The sequence below is a fragment of the Alligator sinensis genome, unplaced genomic scaffold (assembly GCF_000455745.1).
Source record: "Alligator sinensis unplaced genomic scaffold, ASM45574v1 scaffold1216_1, whole genome shotgun sequence".
NCBI lineage: Eukaryota > Metazoa > Chordata > Crocodylia > Alligatoridae > Alligator > Alligator sinensis.
This window is the reverse complement of record NW_005842018.1, coordinates 2741614-2765224: the sequence shown is the minus strand read 5'-3', so window position 1 is coordinate 2765224 and position 23611 is coordinate 2741614. Positions and strand designations below refer to the sequence as shown.

Genomic DNA, 23611 nt, shown 5'->3' with positions numbered 1-23611 from the left:
ATAAAATGAAATAATTATGTTTTATTTATTTATTTATATAAGAACATATTCTAATATATATTAAAGAATATGGCTGTAAACAGCCATAACTATATACTCTTTTAAAAGGGGGAGGGAGAATTTAACCCTCAGACCAGTGTAATTGCTTATTCTCTCTCCTATACCAGTAATTTGCTATAACTTTAGACATAAATGAAACAGATGGACACTTTCTATTTTGTTACCTAGAATTAGTAATGAGTCTAATTCTGTTCATAAACACAGGGTTATGAATGTTATGTTCAGCCTAGGCTATTGCTGATTTAATATTATAGTAGCACCTAGTAGTGAGAGCCAGTTTGGGGTCTTTATTGTACTTAAGTACTTTAAATACAACTCTTTGGGAAGCTCTGATTTATTCCCATGTGGGATTCACTGATCCCATATTTTTTTTGTATTATGAGGCACTTGGATCCTATGGTGATAGATGTCCATGTAAAGGTATAACCCTGAATCCTAATCAGTCATCAGTCTAATTGTAATTTTTATTTAATTTCAGCTCCATCTTGTGAGCCGACCTCCCTTACCAGCTCCGGCAGTGGGCATTGGAACATTACATCAGCAGCAACAAGAACACATACTTACCAAAACGTTTGCTTAAAGCCTTTCTACTTAAACAGCTACAATTCCCTATGTATAATAACTTTTTTTCAAAGAACTTGCATGGAGGAGGAAAAACCACTAGGCCTTTTAGTTCCAAAAGGCAAGAACAAATCAGGAACTGTTCTGTAAAGAGCAGGGAAATCTTTAAATGTACTGATGCAAACAAACCTATGCTGACCCCTGCCTGTCCAGCTCCGACTAGGCACATCTACACGTACCCCCCACAGTGCATTCGTTACTGTGCTGTCCTTTAGTACTTGCTTTAGGAAGTACTAAATGACAGCACATTGTTATTTTTAGCAGCTATGGTGCCGTGGCGACGCACTATAGCGAGGTAGCTCATTGCTACAACGACATAGTGTCAGTGTCACGGTTTGTGCCTCACAGTCGCCATAGTGACAAGCTACATCACCATAGTGCAGGGGTTATCAGTCGGGGGTACATGTACCCCTGGGGGTACTTGGAAAGGCCACAGGGGGCATGCGGCGCAGAGAAGTGGGGGTACTTCTGGTTTTGCCGGTGGCGCTTTTGGTTTCGCCACTGTGGGTGGAGGACCCTCGCTTCCACTGCCCGTGGATCAGCTGCCAGGGGACTCCCCCTTCCAACCCCCGCTGCTCGTCAACAGGCTGGGGGACTCCCTGCTTCTCAACCAGATGCCAAAAAAGGTTGAAAACCCCTGCCATAGTGCATCACTACAGCAACATGGCGTCTTGTATAGATGCACCCACTGAGGATGATTCTTACTGTCCTTTTGTATTTTTTACATTATGTAAAATCAAACCCATTGTGAGATCAGTGTGTTCACTGGAAAAAAAAAAATCAATGCGTTTATAAAGAATTATATAATAAAGAGACCCCCTAGTTCACTTTTCCCCCTTTTTAAATTTAGACTTAAATCTCAGGAGAATGCTGGCATCTATGCCACTTCGTCTGTAAAAATAGTGTTCTTCCTTGACCTGAGCGACATTTTCAGCAGAGCCTCAAAAGAGGTATAAACTCATCTATTTTCGCACCACCGTAAACAGAGCCTCCACGTTGGGTTTGAGCCATAAAAGCATAGCAGTCTGGAGGATCATAGTGATGCTGCAACCTGTGGTGAGGTGAAGCAGAGCAGTAGCCTCAAGCCAGCAATTTTCTTCAGGAAAAAAAACATCACTTGTCCATTTTAGGCAACTTGCCATTTTCTCAGATCAAATTAATCAAAATGGCTATTACTTAGCTCACCGTCAAAGCACAAGCCATTCCCATTCAACCATGCGTGCCAATGGGGATATGTGGATAACCATGCTAGTGTTCTGAGTTTCTGTTTGTAATTTCCTAGAGATTTTTAAAAAACAAGACAGAAAAATAGCAATACCATGATATGGCATCATTTTGAAGCCAGCACAAGCCGTGAGCATGGTTGTCAGCTTTTAATTCCACTGTTCAGACTTGTCACTAGAGCTAATGGAGTAACAGGTAGCAGTTGTAGTTGGCCATCCTACATCTTCCATGAGCTAGCACAGGAGCTGGGTGAGATTAAATACTGTGGGGCAAGTCACAGATAATGCTCCCTTCTCCTCAACTGATTCCTGTCTCAGTCCTGCCTCTTCGCTAGCCCTAGCTCACACAGGCCCATTCGCTTTTTCCCAGGTCTTAGGAAAGAGCCATTTTAGTCTCCCAAGTCTTAATCTCCCCCTAAGTGCTCCTTAGCTAATTCAAGTCTCCTTGCTTAACCAACCCCCAAATGCTCTGATTCCTTATCTGATCTGTTCCTCCTTACCACCCTGTTGACCCCAGTCTCTCTCCCTCAGCTTCTCCTCCAGTCTTAATTATGCTTTCTTTGATTCCTGCCCTAGTGTTTTTGCCCAGTCACCACTCCCAATTCTTTCCATTCACTTCGGGCAATTAATGCTATAAAGGCTTACTGTGCAGTAAGATACTGCACAGTAAGCCTTTCCTAGGAGCACATCTACATGTGCCCCCTGTTGGGAGCAAATCTGCTCCCAAAGAGAACCACCCACTACAGGACTGATCCAACCTTGCTTTAGCCTCAGTAGTAGCCAGGGGGAGCTCCAGACTTTCCCTGGGTGTTAACCTGAGGGTTGGTAGGGAGTACAGGGCCCATCCCCATCTGCACAGGCCCAGGAGAGCTGCCAGCTGCAGAGGCAACTGCCTCCTTACCCCATACACATCGGGGGGGTCCTGATATGCACAAGGCTGGGAGATGGCTGCCGCTGCAGAGCTCTCCCACCTCGTGCACATGGGGACAAGTTTTGTGCCCAGCAGGGCTTCCCTGCACAGTCCAGGGCTGGCTGGGAACTGTCTCCCTTCTGGGGTAGCTCCTAGCCAGCCCTGGGACGCATGAGGATTTTCCCAGCCAGCCCAGAGCTGAACAGGAACCGTCCCAGTTCTGCGGCAGGTCCGAGGAAGCTCCGGGCTGTGCCGATTTCCCCGCAGAGCCCAGAGCTGGCTGGGCGCTGCCCCAAAGGGAGGACAGTTCCTGGCCACCCCTGGGCTGGGCAAGGAAATCCTTGTGCAGCCCAGACCTGGCTGGGACCTGCCCCAGTACTGGGACAGTTCCCAGTCAGCCCCCAGCTGCGCAGGGAAGCAGGGAGCTCCCGAGTCCCAGTGCTGCTCGGCTCTCAGCTCCTGCAGGGAGCCAGGAGCTGAACAGTGCCAAGGCAGAGGTGGGGGCAGAGAGCTACCCCATTCCCACACTGCTCGCCTCCCAGCTCCTGGGGAGTTGGGAAATAAGTAGTGCCAGGACTGGGGAGTTCTCTGTTCCCTGTGGCCCCCTAGTCTTGGGGTTGACTGGGAGCAAATTTGCTCCTGGCCAGCATTTACACATGCTCTATTGGCACAGGAACTACTGCACAGTTAGTTTACTACCTGTATTTATGGGTAGTATCTAATTCCGCAATAGACTAATTTACTGCACAGTAAATGTATGCATGTGTAGATGGTGACGCTTTACTGTGCAGTAGATTAGTCTGTTGTGGCGTTAGTTACTACCCATAAATACAGGTAGTAAACTAACTGCGCAGTTAGTTAGTACACTAACTTGGTAGATTAATCTACTGAGTAGTTAATCATTTTGCGTAGACACCCTTTAGTTCTTAGTTCGCTCTCCTCCTCCTACTCAGCTCCCAAACTGTCTACCACACAGTCTAAGCTGAACACAAAAATACGATATGAGAAGAGATGACCTCAAGCAAACAGTTTTATCTTCCATGGATATTGGTCATTTAAAACATCCACCCCAAATCTGTTTTGAGATAGAAAATACATAAAACCAATCCATTTTAGAAAACTTACAATGATCTTGCAAGTGCATCTGTTTTTTTGCCCTCAGGAAATAAAAGGATGTTGTGTGTCAAACAGCAGAGATAACAATCGGACATGGAGAAGTATTTACTTTTCCTAGATGGCAATCACAGGATATTTTAAATCAAATTTCTGACAGTCTATACCCTAAAATGTTTCCCTATTCTTCTGTATGACATAGTGTACGGCATCTGTAGTCTTTATATGACATTTGGTTTCTGTATGACAATATTACTCAAGCTCTTCTGGGTCATGTACCCCTCTTAAGTTTGTTAAACCAGCGTGTCTAGGCTTCCATTTCACACATAATACAAAAAGTAATATTTTACCCTACAATAAGCACATGGTTTTCTCTCCAGCAATTAATTAATTATTGTTGAGTTGTTCAACATTTTTTCTCTTTTCTCCTTCTATATTTCCCCTTCCCCACTCTACTTTCCTATTCCTTCTTCACACATACCCCGTGCCATGTACTCTCTAAGAAACACTGATTTATTATAAAAATGGGGTTGGGCTCAATCTCAAGGGTCCTCTAATCCAACCCCTTGCATAAATGCAGGACATAAACCACCTCTGTCAAAACTGTTATCCAGCCTTTTCTTGAAAATTTCCAAGAAAGGAGATTGCGCAGCTTCTCTGGACAGCTTGTTCCATCGTCTGACTGTTCTGATAACAAGGAATTTGTGTCCAAGATTAAATCTGCTTTTCTGCTGTTTAAACCCAATGCTTTGTGTTCTGCTCTCTGTAGTGAGGCAGAACAGTATTTTCCCCCTCTTCTTTCTGGCAGCCTTTCAAAGATTTGAAAACTGCTATCATGGCCCTTAACCTCCTTTTCACCAGGCTAAGCCTACCTAGTTCTTGCAGTCTTTTCTCACAAAGCTCACATTGTAACCCCTGTATCATCTTTGTTGCTTGCCTCTGGATCCTTTCCAGTTTCTCTATATTCTTCCTAAAGTGCAGTGCTTAGCAGTGTACACATACAAAAAACTAGAACTCTTGGTTCCAAAATGATACCTTTTATTAGACCAACTGAAAAATGGCAAGAAAATTGTCCTTTTCTGCAAGCTTTCGGGAATCAAAGTCCCTTCGTCAGGCTCTGGGAAAAGTGTAGATGGTACAAGATGGTAAAAAGTCCCCATAGGTCGGAAATAAACTTCATTTTTGCACAGAGGGAGCTGGAGATGGAAGTCTGTCCCTCTGGGTCCATGAGAGTGTCTTTGTGAGCTGTGTTGAGTAGCTCTTTGATGTGTAAAACAGGTGGAATTCCTTCCCTGAAGGTGTCAGATGGTAGGTAGAGAGGCAAAAACCCCCCCACAAAAAACCTTCCTTGTTCTTCTGCAATGAAGTTTAAAATCCAAAATCGGCTGAAATTCGGCATCTTCCATGTTTCAGGGGTGTATTTGGTAGCCGTGTTGGTCCCAGACCAACACAGCTACCAAGTACACCCCTGTAGCAATGTACACAATACTTCAGCTGAATCCTAACTGGAGTCAGATAAACTAAACTGCATTTACAATTTTCTTCCTGTCCTGCCCTGTCCTGTCCTCCTTCCTTTCTGCAGTTGTATCCCATTGCTGACTTTTGCAAAGTGTGTGACCCATGGAAGCTCCCAGCCAACTCTCAGCACTGCTACTGCCTAGCCACTTATCTCCTGTTCTGTATTTAGTCATTCAGCTTTTCTTTCTTAGGTGCAGCACCTCACATTTTGCCTCAGCTGAATTACTTTGTTTTCTGCAGCCTAGTTTTCTAATTTATCAAGATTATTTTAGATTCTACTCTTATCCTCCAAAATATTTACAATCCCCCCAGTGTTGTCATCTACAAACTCCATCAGGAAGTTTTCTATTCAAGTCTTTATTAAAAATATTAAATAAGGCTCTGTGGTACCCCACTTGAAATCTGGCATTCATCTATTTGCAGACCAACTATAGTACTCTTAGCTTGTGGTTATTCAGTCAAGCATACATCCACTCAACAGTAATTCTGTCTAGATACAGCCCTCTTGACTGCATGGATTCCATGTGATTTATTAGTTTGTACAAGCCAACAAAAATATTTGTGAAAACTTTCAAGTGGCAGGTGCCTTCTATGAAAACAGTTATTACAGGATGTCTCTAAACACCCTCCGTGGCAATCCCACAACCAATGCCAAGAAATAAGTCCCACTCACTGTTTGCTGATCTCTATGTGCCACAAGGGGAAAACCATGTACTTGCCGTGAGAATGGTGCTGGGGGTGCTCAGTGCCACGTGACAAATTCTCCAGAGCGTTCCCAAGACCAAGATCCTGAGGGCTTTTCCAGTCGTGTTTCCAAAATAGAATTATGCAATATTTTTCAGCAGGCAACACGTGCAGAGCAGGAGCAAGTGCCTGGGGCTTCTTTCTTAGCAATGATTTTGAGACCTATGCACAGAGGCAATCAAACAGTTTTGTGGTTAGGGCACAGGAAAAGAGACAAGTGATCTGAATTGGGTTCCCAACAGGCACTAGCTCACTAAGGGTAAAGGATTTAGCCTTTTTTACTTTGTTTTTTCAACGTTAAAACAAATACTGATGCTTGGTCGAGCTTATAAAACAGATTTTTTTTTTCCATAAGGCAACGAGGTGATCTAATATAGATTCTACCACACAAGATCACCCACTGCTAGGCAGTATTTTGACTGTAAATTATTTCCTACCCGCTGCTGGGCAGTAAATTATGTAAATTATTTCCACCCTCTGCTGGGCAGTAAATTATGTAAATTATTTTCTACCCACTGCTGGGCAGTATTTTGACTGCTATGTAAATTATTTCAGGTACAGACTCCTTGCTTTTACCAAGTTTGCATGCTAACTGGCCAAAGTATTAAAAACATGATTTCTTCCAAGTTTTCTCCTTTAGATCTACCTCTGATGGAGTTCCTATCCTTCTGGTTACCTTTGAACAAGATAGCTGGCCCAAAAGCTTTTAGATGAATTCCAGTCTTCATTTGCCCTGAGTCAGATAAAAATGTCAATTCCACCCAATTTTGGGATGTGAGAAATAACCAGAAATCTTTTATTTTAAATTAAAATTTGAAAATCTGGAATACTGCACTGCAGAAACAATTTGGGCAATGAAACTGTATCCTCTTTCCTACAAAATCATTCTTCTGTTATTTAAATTCGAGACATGTTTGGACAAAAATTAGTTCTACAGTTTTAAGAATATTTTTATCCATAAGTACCAGCACTTGACACCCATCAAGATTGGGACTGATTTTATGCACCAAGTGCTGCACTCAAATGAAGAGGTCACACATGGCCATCTAGTGGCTTTTCAGACACTCATCATGGAATATTTTCCTGTATAATTTTAACTTGCCCTGAAGGTATCTCAACATTCATTTGAAAATTATTTTGTATTGGAAAACTCCAGTATACAGCAAATCATTAACTGCAATAAACATATTCAAATGAGATTAGGAAGTAACCAAAACAAAGTGCCTTATATATGATTCATGATCCAAGGAAATGCATATGTAGTAAGGAAATTAAAAACATAAATAATGGAGGCTTCACAGTAGTATTTGTTTGCATATTTATCTAGAATTTAATTCAAAGTTTCACTTTAACATAGGTCATGCAACCATCAGATTTAAACTATCACAACAATAAAGACTTGAAGTGATTATTCATCTGACATGAATACATTATATGTATTTACTTATTAAAGTCATGGACTCAAAGGACAAATCTTATTGTACTTTACATGGCATTGTCTACCTTACCAGCTTCAAAAATCACCTTAAAGGGGTAAGTGTTATCAAAGTTAGGTAGCCAACCTCTCTAAGAGTCCCATGGTTGCTAATGCATTTTAAAGTAAATATTGTTAAAGGACTGCTTTGGTCACTCTCTTATATGCTGGAAGACCCTGAACTATTAACATTACAAAGAAAAGTAGCTTTGAAAACATGGATTACTGGGAATTAGGAACAGTATTTTTTTTTCTTTCAAATGGTATTCCTTAAGTTTGTTCCCACTAAGTGCTAATGGGCAATCAGGTGAGCACTGGAAAACTTGCAGTATGAGCAGCTGTCATCTAAAATGTACCAGATTATTATTTACATCCTGCTACTTTAGGAAAAATGCAGGAAAATAACAGGGTTTTGATGTATCAGGCTTTCCAGACTGAGTACAATGGGCTGAACACAGATCACAATCATTCCCCACCACGCACCGGAGCAGGGTGGCAGAATCCACCCTTGCTACACTTACCTAATGATTAAGCCGATGCCGGGAAAGAAGCAGCGAGGCCAAAAGGAATGCAAGCACGGCCCCTTTTAACTGGATGCCGGACAATGATGTCAGGGGCAAGTGAAATTTAAAAGAGGGATGCCGAGACTCTGGGAGGGGAGGAGAACGCCCAGCCGCAGAGAGTGGAGTACAGATCCCGGAAGAGGGGTCAAGATGAGGGATAGTATACTCACCAGCGCCGGCGAGGAGACACTGGTCAAGGAACGTCAGAGCAGCAGCCGCGGCAGGTACCGCTGGACAAGTAAGGCTGGCAGGAGCTTCCCAGGATGCTGAGGGCTCCAAACTCTCTGGACCTGCAAAAGGAAAGAAAGACGAAAAGAGAATGAAAGGAGCGGTTTCAAACAGAAGCCTTAAGTAAGAAGTTAAGCTCATGGTATAAGAAGAGATGCAGCCCAGGTGATAGGAACCGGGTAAGATGGTACCTTAGAGGGGCAGTAACCCTCGGGTAAGGAGGTGGGCCAATAGCTGTCGGAAGTGGGGCCATACTCCTGTTGTGAGCAAGAACAACAGGGAAGGGCACCCCTGAAGAGACAGCAACCCCACTGGAGGGAGGAATCACTTAGTGGCTGTGTGCGCCCAGGAGGTTTGTGGCATGTGATCACCCAAACTATCTCTAAGGAATTCCATGACATTATAAGCAAGGCCAAAAGGGCTCTCCTCCAAAGGGGAAATCCCAGAAAGAGGAAGATTGGGGTAGGGAAGGATACCAACCCCTCATGGTGTATGGCTGCTTTGGTTTAATATGGCGAGCGATGCCTCTGCTGGCAGTTTAATAAAGGCAGGAAACAAGCCTCATAATCATCTTTGACTGAACAGCTAGGTCCCCAGGGCAATCAAGAGCCTCACAAGCCCTAACAAAAAGATCTACTGACCCACCAAGTGCTGTTAAGATCAGAGGGTGGAGACGGACACGGTGTAGGGGATGGTGGAGCCATGTACTTAGACCCCAACACCAGGGCCGCAGACATAAGGCAGCCTCCCACAATATATTTTTCCAGCAAGTAAAGACATCAAGGCATGGTGGGTGAGTGTGAGACAGGAGAGGCCCATACTCCTGTTACACACACATATTGCTTCAAAGGATGTAAACAGAAAGGGATGTTTTTCATGTTAGACAAGTACTGCTCAATCACATTGGACATTTCATTATCATTATCCTCAGGTGGTCAGGGAAGACGCATTCAGTTCAATTTTCTTAAGAGAAAAAAATCAATTTAAGTCATCTAGAGCTTGTCTTTTTTGTTTGTTGTTGAAGTGAAATCCTGTTCCCCTAAAGACAAAATAAGACAAACTTACCCATACAGAGAGAAAGCGATAGCAAAGGTAAAAATTGCAGCTGCTGTCTCTGGTGCTGACTGTCACTTGTAAGCCTGACGAAGAAACATAGCCTTCCTTACCAGCTGCTTAAGCCCTGGAAATTGTCAGTCTGCTTAAAGCACTGCTTTTATCTGCCTTCCTGCTCACTGTCTCAAAGCGCTGTTGTAAAAGATGGACTCTTAGTTGACTCAGCCAAAAGAGGATGCACAAGAAGGAGCAGAAATATGGCAGGGAAGGAAGATGGCAAGAAGAATGTGACAGCACCCTGCCAGTGTCCTCCTCGCAGGGTTTAGCTGAATAATGCAGAAGTGGCAGTGCCACCTGGATCCATCTCTCTAGCAAAAATCTAATGAGGACCATGATAAAAACCCAGTGGTATCACGGCGGGTCATCACACACAGCGGAGCTGGCAGTAGGCACAACGGTCAAGCCTGTTCCTTTCAACCAAATCAAACTATCCTGTTTTCATGTTGTGATCACCACCACATAAGCCAGAGCCAGGAATAACTGGTAACCTCATCCCATTGAAATCAAAAGTGACTTGGGTGATTTTCATAAACATTTCCTTAGGGGGAAACATCTTTAATATTAGAAGACCATCCAGGCTTTATAGATGCATTATACTGCCTTACACTGCACTAGCTATTTTATTTTCAATCTTTTCATTCCTGGAGGAGGGACTTGAACCCTGGTTTCTCACTTCCAAGGTGACTATTCTAGAAACCAAACTATTATAGAAGTTAGGCTGCTGCTCCTTCTTCAGCAAGTGTAGTATAGAAAAGAAGCCAATACAACTCCATGTCATGAGGGGTTCTGGTTCTGTCAGTGTATGCTGGCATGCTTGGATAATGCCCACGGGAGTGACTCCTTAGAGGACTTGGGCCTCTGTCTAGTTTCTGGACTCCAGTGGGGGACACTGTGGGAACTAGACATTGACTGCTCAGGCCAGAGTATTTCTGGGCATGTGCAGAAGCAGAAAGTCCTAGTAGAAAGTCTGACTTTTGGGTCAGAATGGAGATGCTCAAAAACTTTAGATGCCTGAAAGTTTAGGGAGCTGAGTCAGGGATTTAGGGGATCACAATTTTGCCTTTAGGAATTCTCAAGTCTGCCTCCATCCTATCTGAGATCCCTACATCCTCTTTTCAGTCTGGACATAACTACCTAGCTTCTAAAGAAAGGCTGAAACAGCTAGGGTTATTTTAGCTGGAGCGGGGGCGGGGGGGGGTTGATAAGTCTTCAAATACCTGAAGGGCAATTACAGAGAGGATGGAGATAGGTTTTTCTCTGTGGCCAAAGGTGACAGGACTATTGAGCAATGGCCTCAAACTTCATCAGGGGAAATTTAGATTGGAGAACAGGAGGACGTTTCAGGTGATGAAGGCGCGGGAACAGGCTAACCAGAGAAGTTGTGGAATCTGCACCCTTGGGAGTTTTCAAGAGCAAGTTAGACAGACGTGGCTGGGATGGTTTAGTCAGGGATGATCCTGCCTTGAGCAGGGGTTGGACTAAGTTACCTTGCAAGGTTCCCTCCAGCCCTTTTTTCCTATGATCCTACCCTAGAAAATCTTGCCTCTGGTAACAAGAAACAACTTGTCTATTCACTAAATACAGTTAATGTTTCCTTGGTTTAAAAATAAGTTTGAAATGCAAAATGTTTTGATAGACTTGGATATCCAGCACATTCAAGTAATGTATTTAACCAACAAATTATATATAAATGATGACTTTTGTGCATTTGTAACTAAAATTTCAGCTCCCATTCAACTGCAGCTTGATACAATGCATGACTAAGAATACAGGTAAATAAGAGATGCGTCATGCAACAGTCTCTAACCACAAAAATGTAAGAATCCATAGAAATGTGTGTGCTTGCTTAAATAAACATATATGTACATTTGATACAGTGTACCCTTCCTGGTTAGGAAACAATATCAGATTTACTGTAAAGCTTTGCTTACAAACTTAAATATTTTAACAAGGATGAGCTTTTCTTTGGGAGAATACCTAAAGAGTACAAAAGCAAATTCAGATGAAAAGCAGTAATTTAAATCAACAATTCCTGCTTGTTTATTTAAATCATTATTGAAGGCATTCTGAATTAATTCAGGTGACCCTGGTCATGGGCCAACTACTCAGTTGCAGAACCATGACTAGCCTCCCATTACCCTGAAATGGGCTAGTGCCCCAATATAGCAGGTCGCTTTATGGCACCTTTGAACCCTGACTCTCGGTGAGAACCTTTGGTCCCATTGTGAAAAGTATGATCTGCTTGACTGTTGCTGTCATTGTCATTGCTTGAAATTGAAATTTTCTGGTCTTTAATTTGAATATAATTATTGTCAGGAATTAATTTCCCCACATTGCACTATGTGCTTCTGCAAATAGAATACTTCTGGGTCCTGAATTAGCTCATTTAAAGCTTCCCTGCAGTCTGCAGTTTGACCATACCCCAAGTCAGATTTGAGGGACAATGGCAGGGCATCAATTGGGGGGGGGTTTGTTCTCAGGATAAATCAAAGACTTCCAACCTCCAGGGCTGCCAAACCAGTATCTCTTCTTCAGCAAAAATTTCACTTGTCTATTTCTGAAGAATTCGTCATTGTTTTCTGACCAAATGAAGCAAAATGACTGTTTCTTAGCTCACCAACCTTTGTTTTCACCTGCTATCCATGTGTCAAGACCAATATGATGAGGTATCCTCCTGGGCATGTATTCCTGTAAGGCTGTGCCATTAGTCATCCCTTATTTTCATTTCCAAGTCATTGCCTGTCCTGAATTCTGTAGCTATGGCAATTGATGAGATAACAGATCTCTGCAAAGTCTGGCTATATGGTCTTGCTGTGTCTGGTCAGCCTGTCATGGACTGAATCGAGAACCTGGAGCCACCTACCCTGCACTGAAACATGTGTCCATGTTGCAGCAGAGTCTGTCTATCCTGTATTGGCCTTGTGAGCCATCTTCACACCCACAGATAAGATAGACAATTATCCTCCACTGTAAGGGATTGCTGAAAAAGAAGGTCTTGCAGAATAAAAAATGCTGCAGAATGCTAATTTAACTTAGCCTCAGATTTTGGAGGGGGGAAAAGTAACCAGCAAAAAAGGTAAGCAGTATGATGGTAAAAGTAAGTTGGATTATTTGATCTCTGGTACTGGGAGCACTGAATACGATTATTAGCACCCTTCTTGGCCTTTGTACTTGGTACTACGATTATAAACACCCTTCTTGGCCTTTGTACTTGGTTCTATAATTCATTGAAGTCTTGCACAAACAGATTTATATTCTAGCTCCTCAGTACTGTGATGCAAGTCCAAACTAATCTTAAAAGTAAATTCTAAAGCTAGCTATCAGTGAGCATCCTGCAGAAAAACTGCAGGAGAACCCCTCAAATCACAAAATATTTACAGAATAAAAAGATATTAAGCCAAACTCTGTCCCTCAAATTTGTATGACTCTTTTCTCATGTGCAACACCTTCAGTACCACTCCAAAGCATTCAGTGGGGCTGAGATAGATATGAGGGTTAGAGGAGCATATTAAAGAGACCCTGGCAAGTGTTTCACTCTTAAACTCTTTTTTTTTCTCTATTAAAACATTTCTGGTCACATTGGAGCAGACTATAGAGCACTCTGGTAACCAATAAAAATGAGTAACCCCAGTGGTTTCAAATTAAAATGGCTTTTCATCTTAAACTCACAAGTTAATTTCATCAACATTTCCAAGGGAAGTTAGTCTCTCATTTTATATAGTCAGAGAGACCAAGTAATTCTGCCTACCATCACACAAAAAAATAAGTGACAATGCTGGAAACAGGACTCTGAATTTTGCATTCACCATTCTCAGCCTGTTAACACTTGTTTAGAATTAATTCTACATTGGTTGTCAGGCTAAGCCAGGGATTCTCAACAGTACCCTGGAGCACCATGAGATGCTTTTAAGGGTGGTGTGGGGTGCTGTTCAATATTAGCACTGTTAGGTGTGCAAACATCTACACATGATTCACAGGATAAACCCAAGCAGAAGCCAGGGTAGAAGAGTACCTCAAAAACTAACTGAATCCCGGATATTTCAACTAGGAATCCATAGTGTCAAAAGCATTCTGACCCGTTGTGGTCCTTCCGAGTTCTTTGCAACAGAAGACTTGCCATATATTTTTCTGTGGTCAAAAAAAAAGTGAAAGCAAAGAGTTGTCATGTGCTGAGGGGTGCTTTGACTCTAATGAGGTTGAGAAAATGATATAAGATCTGAGCTATTTAGGTCCAGCATGAGCTCATATTAAACTATGTCCAGATGGTGAACACTTGTAGAATCTTACATGTCACTTCAGCAGGCAACATATGAGTTTAAAGCAATGCTTACCCTTCCAAGTCTTCCTTACAGAGGCTGGTTAGAGTATTGCAATGACAGATTTCATTCAAATTTTTGTAGTAGTGGGTACCAGCAGCAACACTTACTGCTTTTATATCCCATTCTTCAGGTGCTATCTAGTTAGTTTACTATGTGGTAAACCAACTCCGGTTTTGCATGTAAGATACAGCTGGAGCAGTGAGTCTCCAGCTCTGTGCAGTGTGCTGGTTCACAACTGGTGCTGAGTGCCAAAGGGACGGTGGAGTTGGTACTCATCTATCACATTCCTACAAACCCCTTTTGAGGTGGGACACTTCAGAGTTCGCCCCAGTGACACTACCCCATACTCCTCCGCTTTCTATCTCTTTCCCCTATTTAACACTGCACCAGTACAACAATCTTTTCTCCTTGATTCAGCCCCATCCTCCCTAATCCCTTTCCTCCTATTAAGTTCAAAGAGATGAAACTCAGAGAGACAAACTAGTGAAAATTTTACAAGCAGCTGAATGTGGAGTTCAAACCCAGAACCTTGCCTAGGTCTTTACACAAAGCAGTGCTTTTTATTCACCATTTCCAGTGCTTTCTTCCCCGTCCCTCCTCCTTCCCCCTGAGTTTTATTATATTCTGACTGAATTGAAAGGAAAGACTTTTCTATTTTTTATCCTAAATTGTTCTTGTCTTATATCTGGTATGTGGATGGAGTACATTAACCCAGTAAACGGTGGATGCCAGAGGGTGTACTGAATAGGGATCACTCTAGAGATACCTAGGTTGATGTTCTCCCTGTATAGCATCCACTTCTACTACTATCAGAGACCAAATACTGGGCTCAGTGGACCATGGATATGGCCCAGCATGGAACTTATGTTATGTTCTTACGCAAACTCCCGCGGTCTACAAAGGGTTTAATGGACCACTGTGAGCCCAGTCAGCCTTGCCTGCTCTACCTAGTAAGGATGAAGGGGCGATAAAGCTGAGCTCTAACTAAGGGCTTCTGACCCCTTGGTGAGGTGTGCGAACTTCTGCAGGGGCTTGGTTTAAGCACTGAGCCATGAGCTATTGTAGTTGGGCAAGAAATGGTGCCAGGAGAATGTAGGGAGAAGTCCTGCACACTGAGTCCACAGCCCAAAGCTGGCACCCAGGCGGCAGGCCCGTCCTCGCGCGAACCACCCCGCGCCCTGGTCCCCTCCCTGCAGCAGCCGGCCACGTGCGCCCCCCACAGACCCACGTGGCTCCAGCCCCGCGGCCATGGAACGCGAACACCACCCCGCAGCCAATGGGCTCCCTCCCCGGACACGCTCTGCCCGCCCCCTTCGCTCCCATTGGCTCCAGCCAAGCAGCTGGCGCCAGCTAGGACCGCGTCTCCACCGCAGGGACGGGGTCCTCCCCCCGTTTTAGTCGTCGTGCAGCCGCCTGACTCGCCGGCCCCTAAAATAACTCGAAGCGGAAGATTGGTTTTTTTTCACGCTCAAACTGAAGCTCCCCTTCAGCTTGGAACGACCGGGGGAGAGAATATTCCCATTCCCACCCCCATGCCCCTCCTACGCACGCACACCATAGGCGTCCGCGGCGCTGCCTGATCTGTCCGCGCAGGGACAGGGGTCCTGGCTGAGGGTCACGTGACTGCCGGCGCCCGGAGGGGGGAGGGGCCCCGAGGCACCGCGCGCCCTGCCCCCGCCGCCACCGCCGCCGCCAGCATGGGCAGTGAGTAGCGGCCGCTCGCGGCGCCGGGCCGGGGCGAGGCGGTGTCGTGTAGTGTTTCCTTCCCTCCGCGTCCAATTATAGCCCTGCAGGCGGCGGCACGTGCAGCAGTCAGCTCCGTAGCGCTTTGCGCCGCAGTTGATTGCCCCTGAGTACCGCCTTTACACGTGCGCCCGGGGCCCCCGCTGGCAGGGAGCCCGCGGCTGCTCGGGGGGTGGGCTGGCTGGGGCACGGGGGGCTCCGGGCTGGGCTGGGCTGGCGGGCAGGTCACCCCCGCTGCTGGCTCCACCAGCGTCACCGCGATGCCAACGCCTGACATTTTGGGAGTTGTTTTTAAAGTCTGTGCTTTGGGAAGCTCCGTAGCGTGTATGTGTGTGTGTGTATGCGTGTGTGTATATATGTATGTGTGTGTATGTATATGCATGTGTATATATATGTGCGTATGCGTGTATACGCGCGTGTATGTATATGCATGTGTGTATGTGTGTGTGTATGCACGTGTGTATGTATGTGTGTGTGTATATAGGCCTATGCGTGTGTGTATGTGTGTGTGTGTGTAGGCCTATGCGTGTGTGTATGTGTGTGTGTGTATATAGGCCTATGCGTGTGTGTGTGTGCGTGTGTATATAAATATATGCGTGCATGTATATGTATGTATATGCATGTGTATAGGTGTATATGCGTGTGTGTATATAAGTGTGTGTGCGTGTGGGTATATACACGTGTGTATATGTGTGTGTGTATATATGCGTGTGTGCGTGTGGGTATATGTGTGTATAAGCATGGGTGTATGTGTATATATAAGCGTGGGTGTGTGTGTATGCGTGTGTGTGTATATAGATGCGTGTGTGTATAGGTGTGTATATTTTCGTGTGTGTATATATATGTGCATGTTTGTGTACATATGTGTGTATAGACATGCGTGTGTATATGTGTGTGTATAAATATATGCGTGTTTATATAGATATATATGCGTGCGTGTGTGTGTATAAGTATAAAAGAAAGAGCTATGTTTTTCACAGTCCCGAAGCATCGACTTTTAAGAACGACGCCAAAACCCACGAGAGTTGGCAAGACTGAAGTCTCCTTGCACAAAACGCGCCCCTGCTGCGGCGCAGCGCTTGTGTTTACGCATCCGACCCTGCCGCGTTGATTTGCTTCCTGCGCCGCTGGTCGGGCAGGGCTGAGACGGAGCTGATTTGCTGGCTCCGCAGGAGCGGTCCGGTGCGGAGTACGACTCGGTGCCTGAAACTCCTTTTTTCTTAAGGATCCTGCTCTGGGGTGTTTGTGGACGTCGGTGACTTTTGTTCTTTAAAAGCACAAGTTATTAAGGAAAAGTGGGTGGGGAATCGCTCCTTTGAAAAAGAAACTAATGTCCTTCGTATGTTCTTGTGTCTTTGTGCAGTTAAGTTTTTAGAAGTTATTAAACCTTTCTGTGCCGTTCTACCCGAAATCCAGAAACCTGAAAGAAAGGTGAGCGCTGTGCTATTTTTTTTTTTTTTTTGCTTGTACCTGGCTGACTTGATAGGTTTGCAGAGGGAGGCCAGAATGGTCATTGTGAGTATTTAGTTTGCTCTCCTTTATAAATACAAGTCACAAAACTTCCCTGAATGAATTCCTGTTGGACCAGGGCAGTGATTCCCAGACTGAAGAACCCTCTATTCTCAAACTGGTCAAGTCGCTTCTTAACACTTGTTAGACTAACTGGATTGAGCTTCTTGAGTTTTTGAATATAAAGCATCCTTTCCAGTCCTTTAATCATTCGTGTGTCTCTTCTTTGAGCCCTCTTCATACATCCAAGGGGTTGCATTTTAGCTGCAGGACTGCAGTAAAGGCTGGTTATTTCCTGCAACCCCCAAAGCTTTTCAGAGTTGGGGGTTTTCTTTGTTCCTAGGTAGCACCTTACTTTTAAATCACAGTTGTTGTGTGCATACAGCTTACCAGTTGATCCAGGTCACTGTATCAGTGACCTTCCCTCTTTGTTGTGTTCCTTTCTTCAATTTTGTCAATCACTAATTTAATCAAATTTGATTGGGTTGTGTTCAAGGTTATTGATACCCTTTGCCAGTTTGTCTTCAAAACTTCTGTTTTTGAGTTTTGACTTTGTCACACCAGCATAGATTTTTTACTCTTGTTTAAAGTTGTCCTTTTCTGGTACTGAAGCATCGCCTTGCTTGTGTAGAAGGCCGGGCAGGGTGGCATCTTCAAGATGAATTCGTTCAGATAGACTTAAGTTTTCATAGGCTACGGACTACTTTGTCAGGTGTCTACAAATGCTTATACCTCTCTGAATGATTTAGTCTTTAAAGTAGTGCCTTGATCTGTCTTCTGCCTGCCTTCAGACTAACATGGCTAACTGCATCTCTACTTATACTTGGATAGAGAGCAAAGAAACATTGATTTTAATTGCTGCAGGTTTGAGTGCCTTAAAATTGTTAGAGAATGAGAAGGAGATGAATGTATTTTGAGGCCACACAGAAACTGTTGGGCTGCCATAAAATCTTGTTAAACCTTTTCTATTAAAAAAAAAAAAATCTAAAGTATAGATGCCAGCTGATTGATGCACTTGATTAAAATGGATTAGCAGTGTGAGAGCGCACTGTTTAAAACCTAGAATGGCATGTCATTTAGCTTTTTCTGTTTGTTACTTTAGTATGTTCTGCATGATTTTGGCTTGAAATTATTTTTCAAAGCAATACTGTATCTGTAAATATCTTTGATATTTGAAACGCGTGTTTGCTTGCAGTCCCTTAAAACGAAACCAAGAATGACCTGTTTTACTGCTGGCAGACAAGGTTCCTTGGGTGAATTTGATATCTTTTATTAGACCAACCCAAATAGTTGGAGAATAGTTATTAAGCAAGCTTTCGGGTTCAAAAACCCTTTGTCAGGCTAAGGAAGTTTCAGCAGTTGGTGTGTGCTCTTCCTGGATTCCTGTTTTACTGCTGTGGTTCATAGATATATAGCCTGGGAGCCAAGGGAGCTCGGCACCAACAAATTGGGGCATTAATCCTCTTCTGCACAGACAAATTCAGTTATTGAAGCTCTAGTTGAAGGTGGGAAGTTTATGCTCCCCATTTTATGACCTGCATTCATAACTCTTTAAGTAGCTAATGGATATCTGTGCGCAGACTTCCTAATGTAGTTTACTATCATAAATAGAAGAGTGGGAACCTGAACACACTGTCACAAATATCAGGCTGTCTGCACCTCTCCTGTCTCCTGGTCTCTCTCAGAGTGCTTCAGGCCTCCAGAAGTCACTTGGCTCGAGGTAGAATCATTGAATTCTCCTCCTGTTAGACCAGGGCCTACCTGTAGTATTTAATGTATCAGCCACAATAACCTCCAGTAGATCTGACTTGCATCCAGTTTTTGCAGTTTTTCCCCCTCTGTGGACATCTACACACTTATATTAATGCACAGCAATAAACTCTGGTACACATCATGCCGGAATTTATTGCTCCCAGGCACCGCATTTACACGTGCGCCCAGGACCACAGCATGTTGAGCCAAGTTGGAGCAGCTCCGGCTGGCAGGGAGCTCAGGGGGTCAGCCTGCCAGCCTGGGGCTGCTCCAACCTGGTTCATTGTGCTGCGAAGAGGCTGGCTGGGGCATGAGGGTGCTCTGGTGTGGGGCTAGCTGGCAGGCATCCTTGTGCCCCAGCCAGCCAGATCAGCATCTATACAGGTATTGCTGTGCACGCAAAAACTCTGCAGCAGGATAGAACTTGTAAATACAAATGTTATCCTGCTGTGGAGTTTAGGCCGCAGAAAACTAATAGGGCTGCACACATAGGAGGCAAGATGTTTACTGCAGAATTAATTGGGCAACTCCGTAGTAACTGTCTCATGTAGACGTGCCCTCGACAACCAGGGACAAAACCAGTCTTTTTAAACAAAGTATGATTTATAACAAAAACATTCAGAGAAAACGGGTCTTCGAACAACAAAAGGGACTGGCTACGTATCCTAGAGTCAACCATGTTGGGAACCTTGTAGGTTAAACTTCCTATCGACTTCCCCACAAGTCATCTCTCTGCATCTCCCAGATTTTCTCTGCATAAAGCATATCTCCTCGGTAATCTTATCACCGGCTGTCAAAGGTGCGCAGTCACTTTAACTCTTGATAGATATTTGATCTGGTAACTCCCAGCTTTGGGAAAGCAACTTATTGGAGGCAGCACGTTGGGTCTTCAAAGCTAATTGTTTTTCTCATCATCTTTCGAGTGTGTTCTGCCATGCTGTTACTTTCTGGCACAATACCATTGAACTGGGAGTACTAGAAGCGAATAATAAATATTTCACTAACCCCAAAATAAAGTATATAGTTTATCTTAATAACTAGATTTACATACCCAAATCCTACAACTTAAAAGTAATTGTGCAATAGTCCTTTTGTACACATCAGAAAATCATATTAAACATTATTCAACATTAGAAGTCTAGTTTTATTGTTGAATACTTGGGGCATCTAAACAATACAAGATAAACCAATTAATTCTAAGCATACTAGTAGATCATCCCTCTAAATACAACCTGTTGACACAAGATTTTGATTAATTCTCATCTGAATTCTGTTCTGTAGATCCAGTTCAGAGAGAAAGTGCTATGGACAGCTATCACGCTTTTCATTTTTTTGGTGTGCTGCCAGGTAGGTAAACTGTGTAATACTGGTTGTGCACATACACACGCTGTATTCTTTCTGTGATAATTATTAGAGGAAATAGCTATTTTATAATGATATAACAGTAAGGATGCCTTGTATTTATTTAACAACTTCACCTGTTTTGTGATTTCAGCCATTTAAGCAGCTCTATTAAAAGCTGACTTGGTTTCTGAAATGCTCTTTGCTAAAATTTACAAAAAGCCCTCCTATTTTTGTTTTTCCATCCTGTTATACATATGTTTGTCTTTCTCTGTCAACTTGAATCTTGTATCTTTTGAAAAATTAATTAAAAGTAGCTTCAGCTACCACACCTACCTGACTCCTCTTAATGTTTTTGTTTGGTTTTAATAGCTTTCCTGTTTATATAGGTATATGTCATCTTACTTTTCTGCTGTAGGACGGACTCCTACACACAAAATACTGTAAACCTCCTGCACCAACCATCTTTTTGTCCTCTGACCTATATCTGTCTCTGTTTTAAGCTTTTAGAAGCTTTGAAGACCTCTGATTCTCTCTAAAAGGATTATACCAGATTGTAAAACTTCCTTCCCTGCCTTCTGCCTCAACGTTGCAGCTTACAGACTGATCCATTCAGAGAGGCATGAGCTTTCATAGGCTACAGCCTACTTTGTCATGCTATGAATGGACTTGCAGAGTGCAGGTGTCCTAAATAGAAAGGAATACAGATTTATTTTGTGCAGTTAGTGTTTGAAGAGAAAAATATTGAAATACATTTTCATAAGCACTGTACTGGTGTTGGGTTACTGCAGGGCTATATCTTTAGATTAGTGCAGGATTCTTCTGTATTGAGTGTGTATGTGCACTCACATCTATATAAATATTTCATGCAGTCTGCCTCGAGATGTGTTGATGTTACTGTGCATTTTAACAGATACCTTTGTTCGGAATCATGTCATCAGACTCGGCAGATCCTTTCTATTGGATGAGAGTCATTCTTGCATCAAACAGAGGTTAGCAGATTTGATTGTTTCTCCTCTCTCATGTTGTTTCAATGTGACTAAGCATGATGGACATACTATAAACATTAAACATATTTTTGAAATAGGTGATTTCATGGAACAGATGGCAATAAAACACTCATTCTTTAAGGTGAATTGTAGTGCTTTAAATTCATGACAGTTGTGGTGATCTTGGAAAGTATCTTACCTTGAAAATAGGAGTATCCTTTGAGGAACAAAGGTGGTTCAGCTTGAGTGAAAGACTCTTGGAAAGCATGTCTCCTACGTGGAGTCTAGGTGTTTTGCCTAGCTACATGGCACTTCTAATGATTCCTTCTTATTAACTCCACTTGTATTTGTGGTGAGATTGAGTAGAAAGTGCTTTACAAAGACTTCTGAATTAATAAGCAAAGTAATTGTACAGGTGGGGAAGCTGGGGACCTAGAGGTTAAGATGCCTGGCTGAAATCACAGTGTACCTGTGGCAGAGCTACAGGATTAGGACTTGTAGCTCTTAGTTGGTGCTCATCAGACTGTGCTGCCTCTCGCTGATTTGATCTGTATCCTCTTCAATTTGTAGCAGTCTAATTCCCTAATATAATTTTATTAAACTTTGGCAGTAGTTTTGTGACTGTTAATGCAGTACAAGTGAGAGCCGGGTAACAGACTTTGTTAAAAACTGTCTTAATTTTCTCTCTTTGTACAGGGCCTAAATTTAGATCTAAAGAAGGGTACTCAATGACCCAAAGTTTGTCTAATAGCTCTGCCAACTATACAGTCTAATGATAAATATCACTAAAAAGCCTTGCACTGAAAGTTTATCTAAGTTTATCTGTGTCTGAGACCTCTGAGTGCTACTGTAATGTAGATAATTGGTTTGCATCTATTTTTCTGTCTTTAATGTCTAGATAAATACAAGGTGAAAAAAAATTATTTGATGTGACCTGTTCTACATTAGACTTGTAAAACATGCCAGTACCTATACATTTTTCATTCTTCCTCAGAATTAAGATTGACTGTGAAAACAGTATAAATAACCACTGAGTTGGCCACCGTTTAAATTTGTTCCTTCAACTGTTTGGTCCAGATTTTTGTGTTTAAAAAACTTTTCTCACTCTTTGCTGATTCACAGACAGATTTTTTTTTTTTCTTGTAAGGTCCTCTTTTGTAATGCTGGCTTTAAGGCCAAACCTGAAGATATAGAAGGCTATTTACATAGGAGACGGGAAGGTTTAATGCACAGATGAGATGGGCTGTTTCACACAGATTTTTACATTAGTTCTGTTCCAGTACCACCACAAACTGCTTCATTGGTTCTTAAAAGTTAAGCAGGGTCTTGTTGGGTAAATGTGTGCATCAGAGCTATCTAAGATGCCTCTGTTGAACGAAGTGTTCAGGTAGGTAGCACCTTGTCCTCAGTGTCAGCGCTGAAACGATACTCTAGCAGGACATAGATAAAAACAAAAAGCATTTAATGAACGTTTGACCCTCTTCTTGAGAAAAGAGGCAGTTTCATCTCACTGTCTTTTCTGGATTCCAGTTGAGAGATTGCATTTCACCTTCCTAAAATCCTGCATTTTCAACTGGTAGTTCAGTGATCATTACTGCTGGCTTGGCAACCACTTGTCTGCAGGTTTCTTCCTGATGCTCCACAAAATGACACCTTTTCAAAAACCAAGTTGCTGAGGGCTAGTGGTGGTGAGAGGAGAGTAAGACATCAGAGGACTTTTTCCAGTAAGACATAAAAACGCTGAAGAACTATTAATCCCATTCAGGCCCTGTAACGCATCAGATTTTGATCTTACTACAATTTCATACAAATGTTAGAAGTGAAGGACTACAAAGTGTTCCTCTCATTGTCTTCAGGGCTACAGGTTTTGAGAGGACATCTTTCTTTAATGAGGATACGGCAGTCTTTGTTTTTCATAACTCTTTTAAGCCCTCACTGGACAGAAAGTGCTATTGAAAAGATATGAAGAATTTAATGGCAGGTCGGAAACCTTTCACAAAGCCCGATACCTTTGTTGTGTGATCCTTTTAGAGGAGAATGAGCTTGGCTGATATGTTTTCTTAATTCTCCTTCCTCTTCAGGCACTTTGATGGAATTGGGTATCTCACCCATTGTCACATCTGGTTTGATCATGCAGCTGTTAGCTGGGGCTAAGATCATTGAAGTTGGTGACACTCCAAAAGACAGAGCTCTGTTCAATGGAGCACAGAAATGTGAGTAGTATTCTGGGTACAGTCGCTACAGTTCTTGCTAGTCGTGCTACATGTGAGGGGTCCTTGATATGGTAATCCAGCAGCTGTCTTTAAATGGGTGTTGCTTTCTTGTTCTGTTTCAGTGTTCGGGATGATTATTACCATTGGGCAAGCCATTGTGTATGTTATGACTGGAATG

The 23611-nt window shown here is 43.1% G+C and overlaps 2 protein-coding genes and 1 long non-coding RNA gene across 3 annotated transcripts in view; all 3 read left to right on the top strand.

Moving 5' to 3' along the window:
• The window catches only part of DHTKD1 (dehydrogenase E1 and transketolase domain containing 1), a 31841-nt gene extending 26805 nt beyond the window's left edge, over window positions 1-5036 (top strand). Inside the window, exon 17 of the mRNA XM_014519245.2 lies at window positions 539-5036. Coding sequence (XP_014374731.2) covers window positions 539-640 — 102 coding nt within the window. The 3' untranslated portion in view covers window positions 641-5036. The remainder of the gene's footprint in view (window positions 1-538) is intronic.
• A 240-nt stretch (window positions 5037-5276) lies between these two features.
• LOC112550036 lies at window positions 5277-11437 on the top strand. The gene is made up of 2 exons (XR_003093701.1): window positions 5277-7722; window positions 11294-11437. It is a non-coding gene; the product is annotated as an uncharacterized LOC112550036 (long non-coding RNA).
• Window positions 11438-15478: 4041 nt separating this feature from the next.
• SEC61A2 (Sec61 translocon alpha 2 subunit) overlaps window positions 15479-23611 on the top strand; it is a 16107-nt gene continuing 7974 nt past the window's right edge. The window contains 6 exon segments of the mRNA XM_006022143.3: window positions 15479-15590; window positions 16993-17060; window positions 20172-20237; window positions 21145-21223; window positions 23302-23433; window positions 23556-23610. Of these exon segments, the coding sequence (XP_006022205.1) occupies window positions 15584-15590; window positions 16993-17060; window positions 20172-20237; window positions 21145-21223; window positions 23302-23433; window positions 23556-23610 (407 nt within the window). The 5' untranslated portion in view covers window positions 15479-15583.